We start from the raw sequence: 4,621 nt of genomic DNA on the forward strand, positions 1-4,621 counted from the left end.
GTCCAGAAGACCTATTCAATTTTTTTTCTTTTTGATTTTTTACCTGGATTACTGTACGGAGATGCATCAGGACATTAGAAAAGGCTGCAACTCTTTATTATTCAGGTCAAATGTTTTGATATTTCTCAGAAAACAAGTTAAAATAATTTTTGATGAACTTGACAAAAGGCTGAGAGGAATAAGTAAGGTTGTGGGGAAACCTCAGACACACAACTTGCACTAAGGTCAGAACATTTTGGTGTTAAGGGAAAGTTTTGCCCAACGCTATCACCACGTGGTGAGTGTTGGAATAACACTTGATCAACTTTAAGATCAACTGAGTTTTATGATGTTACACTTAATTAAGTCTGTTTCAAAGTACATAACATAACTTGAGGTGATTTTATTGACAAATAAAGAGATACAAATTCGATGATAGATTTTTTATACACAAAATATTGTTTAAATATTTGAAAATACTAAAGCTTTGTCCTTAAGTTTGTTGGGGGCTGACTCTTTTTTTTTTTCAGAGCGATCAAAACAGACAGCTTGTGAAAGACTTACAGTGGTTTTAGAAAGTGTTCACACCCTTTTTACTTTCATCTGCCTGATGCAGCAATCATTTAAATGGATGAAATTTGAAATATTACGTCTGGAGGAGACCAGGCCCCACTCATCACCTGCACAGCACCGTTCCCACAGTGATGCATGGCGGTGGCAGCAGCATGCTGTGGGTCTGTTTTATACTGCAACACTGATCAGGGTTGAATGAAACAAAATACRAAGTTATCCTCAATGTAAACCGTTTCCACTGTGATGGGACCTAAAATTGAAACAGTTTCACCTCTAAAACAATGACCCACTGACAGTCCCTATCATAACTGAACCTGCAGAGGATTATTATATATAAAAAAAGATAGAATATGCCTCAGTATCAACCCCAAAACCACTCAAGGCTCAATTTATAGATTTATAGGAACATCTGCAAGAATCTCTCCCTCTCCCTCCAGCATACTGCTCACATGCCAGAACCAGCGAGCACCAGTCTCCAAATGTGACCCTGGAGGTGCATGGGAGGCCCCCAGTGCAGGAAGGTTATCTCAGACATATCTATAAGTTTTCTCAAAGGAAAAACGTCAGAGCAGACAGAGCTTTCACATCAGTAAAKAAAAAGAAACATATTTCTTAACTTCTAACTGAAGATAGATTATATGCTCAAATCGAAATGAGAAATTGACATCTTCCTAAAATAAATGCCCAAATCATTTTTTTTTCTTTTTCTTTCCTTTTCTTTTTTTTAGGAAACACAAAATACTTAGCTAAAACGTAACTCACACCCTATAAATAAACCATTATATTAAGGGGTAAAATAAAATAGTTTGATCAACTAACGATAGAGGTGGTTTTACCAAAGGTGGTCAGCATCATGAGGGGAAAATTTATGCAAAAACATGAAGAAAGTCTGAATACTCACATGAACTTTGACAGTTTCATGAGTTTCAATGATAAAACACATATTTTTTTAATAAACTGATCCAATTATTTTTTTAATGAAAAAACAATTACAGTAAATGTTTTGGAAAATCTTTTGGGAAAAATGACCAAACTCACCAGCCTGTTTAGAATACAAAACCTGCAACAGATGATCCCACGGTGGTGACGCCCAACGACTCATCGGGTCCCCACATAACTTCTATAATTCCAGGGTTTGATGTGTATTCTCTACTCAGAAACAATTCACATAAAGGCTGATTTTTTACGACTGATCAAACCTATCTTTTTGTCGACCCTAGGACCTTCTCAAAAGACAACAGGAGTGGGTTTCGCAGGCTTCCTGTTGCCAAAAGAAGATTCTCATGACTTCAATTACTGGCAGGAATCTCTGAACAAGTGTGAGCTGTTCTCTCAGACATTTGCGCTGCAGACTGACGACAAGCTAACAGTAATTATAAAGACATATTTTTTATTATTATTTTGTTTATAGACTATGAAATAATGTTGCTGTCTTTTGCTGTAGTTTTGTTTGAATCTCCTTGTAATGATTTTTCATTCRGGGTGTTGCTAAATTCAATTATGAWTAAAGAAGAGTCACTTTCAAACATCTTCCTCTTCTATTTTTTGAAGTCACAATCAGTGTTGTGTTGTAAGTTTCACTGTTACAGAAGTCAAACCCCTTCTGTTACAACAGAAGATTTAAAGGGCTTTTAGATGTCCCAAAACGTTTTAAAACCACTAGTGAGACTCTTCAGACTTTCAAGCTGCTCTTCTCTGAAGTTGGTGCCACATAAATGGACTGAAATGAATTTAAATAATCTTCTTTTTTTAATCAAAGGCGAGCTGTTCTTTTATGGTGTGATCAGAATGACTGGTCACCCTTTTATTTTCCTTTTGTGACAATAAATGTGTCTGCTGCCATCTCCTGGCTTAAATCCAGGTTTGCATGAACCCAAAGAAAAACGAATCACTTTATTTTATTTACATTATTCTTAGAAAAAAAAAGCATGGAAACACTGTAAAGATGTAAAAGTTAAAATGCGAAAAGTAGAGCTCAAATACCAAATGATAGCATTGTGAGCAACATAAAGTGTTTTTATGTGTTTATTATTTATGTTTAAAATCTAACTAACTCAGTTTACTTATTTTATATAGTCATTTTGCGTACATAATCTAGCGTTCTTTATATTTGAAACTTATTAAATGAAAAATAAAGCTCCGCCTTTTCCGCCTAGCGCACTCGGCCGCGTTCTGCCTTGAAAAGATCTAATTGGTTACTGTAAGCACACGTGACCGCTGACAAGCTTAGCCGGCCAATGAGAAAAAGCGTTTTCAGTCCCTCCCTCTATGGGCTAAACGTCAACAAATGTTAGCTTGTCAGTGTAGTTTTCAAGGTTGTTAAAGTTAGCTTTAGCTCAAAAGTATTTATTTTCTGTGTGTGTGTTTTTTTTTGGCAACGCAGATTGAAGCTATTACATAATTGCTTTCGGTTTTATTTCAATTCATTTAAATGGTTTTAACCGACACCCCAGGGTTTCCTGTAAACCGGCAAGCTAACAGGAGCTAATCATTTTTCTAATGGTTTTGATTCTTTTAAAGGTTAATTCTTCTCAACTCATCACTCGTTGGTGTCATACTTCTTTTATCGCTTACTCTATAAGCGATAAGGAAAGTCGCGCTTCTTCGTTGGATCTTTTCAGTTTACTGTCTGCTCCTCTTCTGCTTCAACATGACTGATGTTTGGCAGGAATGCATGGAGTTTAGTGTAGAGATCACCAAACGGGCAGGGAAGGTAAGGAGACACGATTTAAGGAGGCTATTTTTGATTCATTCTGATCCGGAAACCCGGATTAACTTTGTGCACCTTCTTTACCAGGAAGTCTTTAACACATCAAATCAAGGGGCTAAACCCAAATAGCTCTGAATACATGCATGAAAGAGATCTTTTGTTTGCTTCAAAGAGAAATAGTCACAATATAAATGCTTATTTGTTTGTTTATTCCAAATAAGTATTTATGTTTAAATGCTGTTTTGAATAATCAGCATGGAAAGTTATTATCAGATGTCACAAATATTAAATAGATGTCAACAAAAGTAAAATAGTGTGTGTTTACTAACAGGTGTCTGACTTGTGAGGAGTATCCTTATTTAGAGATGAGGCTGAAATAAGTCAAAAAGTTTTAACGGCGTGTGACCAGAACACACGTCATTTCTTAAACGGAGCCACATATGTAGTTAGCTGTTGTTCTGTTTCTGTCAGATGATCCGCGAGGCGCTCCAGAAGGACATAGCCATCATGCAGAAGAGCTCTCCGGTTGACCTGGTGACCGAGACGGACCAGAAAGTGGAGCAGCTCATTATTTCTTCCATAAAGGAAAAGTACCCCACACACAGGTACTCAGCTTCACTGGCCAACCAGAGCATTACAGAACACAACATGTGCTCGGGTAATACCAGGCACCACACTCTTAAACACATTCATAACTGCCCTGCTTTTCATTGGCTTTTATGTATTTTAATGAGTGTTTATGTTATGACAGCTAAATGAGAGCACTGCTGAAACAAAGCCAGATTTGAACATCGTTTAGACTATTTTGATAAACCAAAAGTAGACACGAAAATATCTACACGATAATGCATCACAAAATACTCACTTTGGGAACGCGCATTAGTAACTGTGAAAAGGTAAATAAGAAGAAATGCATGCCGACTTAGTGGTAAAGCTGAAAAAGAGTTGTTTTGTCTAGTCTAAGAAAAATACTCTTCTCTTTTCAGGATTGTTTTGTGCAGAACAGTTTTACTTTACTTGGCTTATGTTTTGTGTTTGCAGACGCTCTGTAGCTTAGGGTTAGGCAACATCATTTTGTTTGCAGTTAATCACGAGGGGAAAAACTTTGAATAATTAGTATTTGCCACTTCGCAATTCCTGCAATTAGTGCCACATTATGGCGGATTTTATTTGTGCAACACACCATCACTATCAGGCGTGCATGTGAACCCAATGGTGGAAGRCATCACAGAATGATAACCTTAACTCTACAAACCGGTTGGACATAAACCRGAGTACAAGGAAGGCCAGAAAATATGGCTACATGCAAATGCACTCGTCATCCAATAATTATCATATTAATCATTATCAGCTAAACTC

At 36.8% G+C, this 4,621-nt stretch overlaps 2 protein-coding genes across 2 annotated transcripts in view; one reads left to right on the forward strand and one right to left on the reverse strand.

Moving 5' to 3' along the window:
- LOC106515511 (ADP-ribosyl cyclase/cyclic ADP-ribose hydrolase 1) overlaps nt 1-1,729 on the reverse strand; it is an 8,998-nt gene extending 7,269 nt beyond the window's left edge. Inside the window, exon 1 of the mRNA XM_014005349.1 lies at nt 1,591-1,729. The gene's annotated coding sequence lies outside the window, so the exon portion shown is untranslated. The remainder of the gene's footprint in view (nt 1-1,590) is intronic.
- Nucleotides 1,730-3,147: 1,418 nt separating this feature from the next.
- LOC106515573 (inositol monophosphatase 1) overlaps nt 3,148-4,621 on the forward strand; it is a gene marked incomplete at its 5' end in the record, with an annotated part of 7,054 nt that continues 5,580 nt past the window's right edge. The window contains 2 exon segments of the mRNA XM_014005430.1: nt 3,148-3,265; nt 3,734-3,867. Of these exon segments, the coding sequence (XP_013860884.1) occupies nt 3,148-3,265; nt 3,734-3,867 (252 nt within the window).

Source organism: Austrofundulus limnaeus, unplaced genomic scaffold (genome assembly GCF_001266775.1).
Source record: "Austrofundulus limnaeus strain Quisiro unplaced genomic scaffold, Austrofundulus_limnaeus-1.0 Scaffold30, whole genome shotgun sequence".
In the NCBI taxonomy this organism is placed as follows: Eukaryota; Metazoa; Chordata; class Actinopteri; order Cyprinodontiformes; family Rivulidae; genus Austrofundulus; species Austrofundulus limnaeus.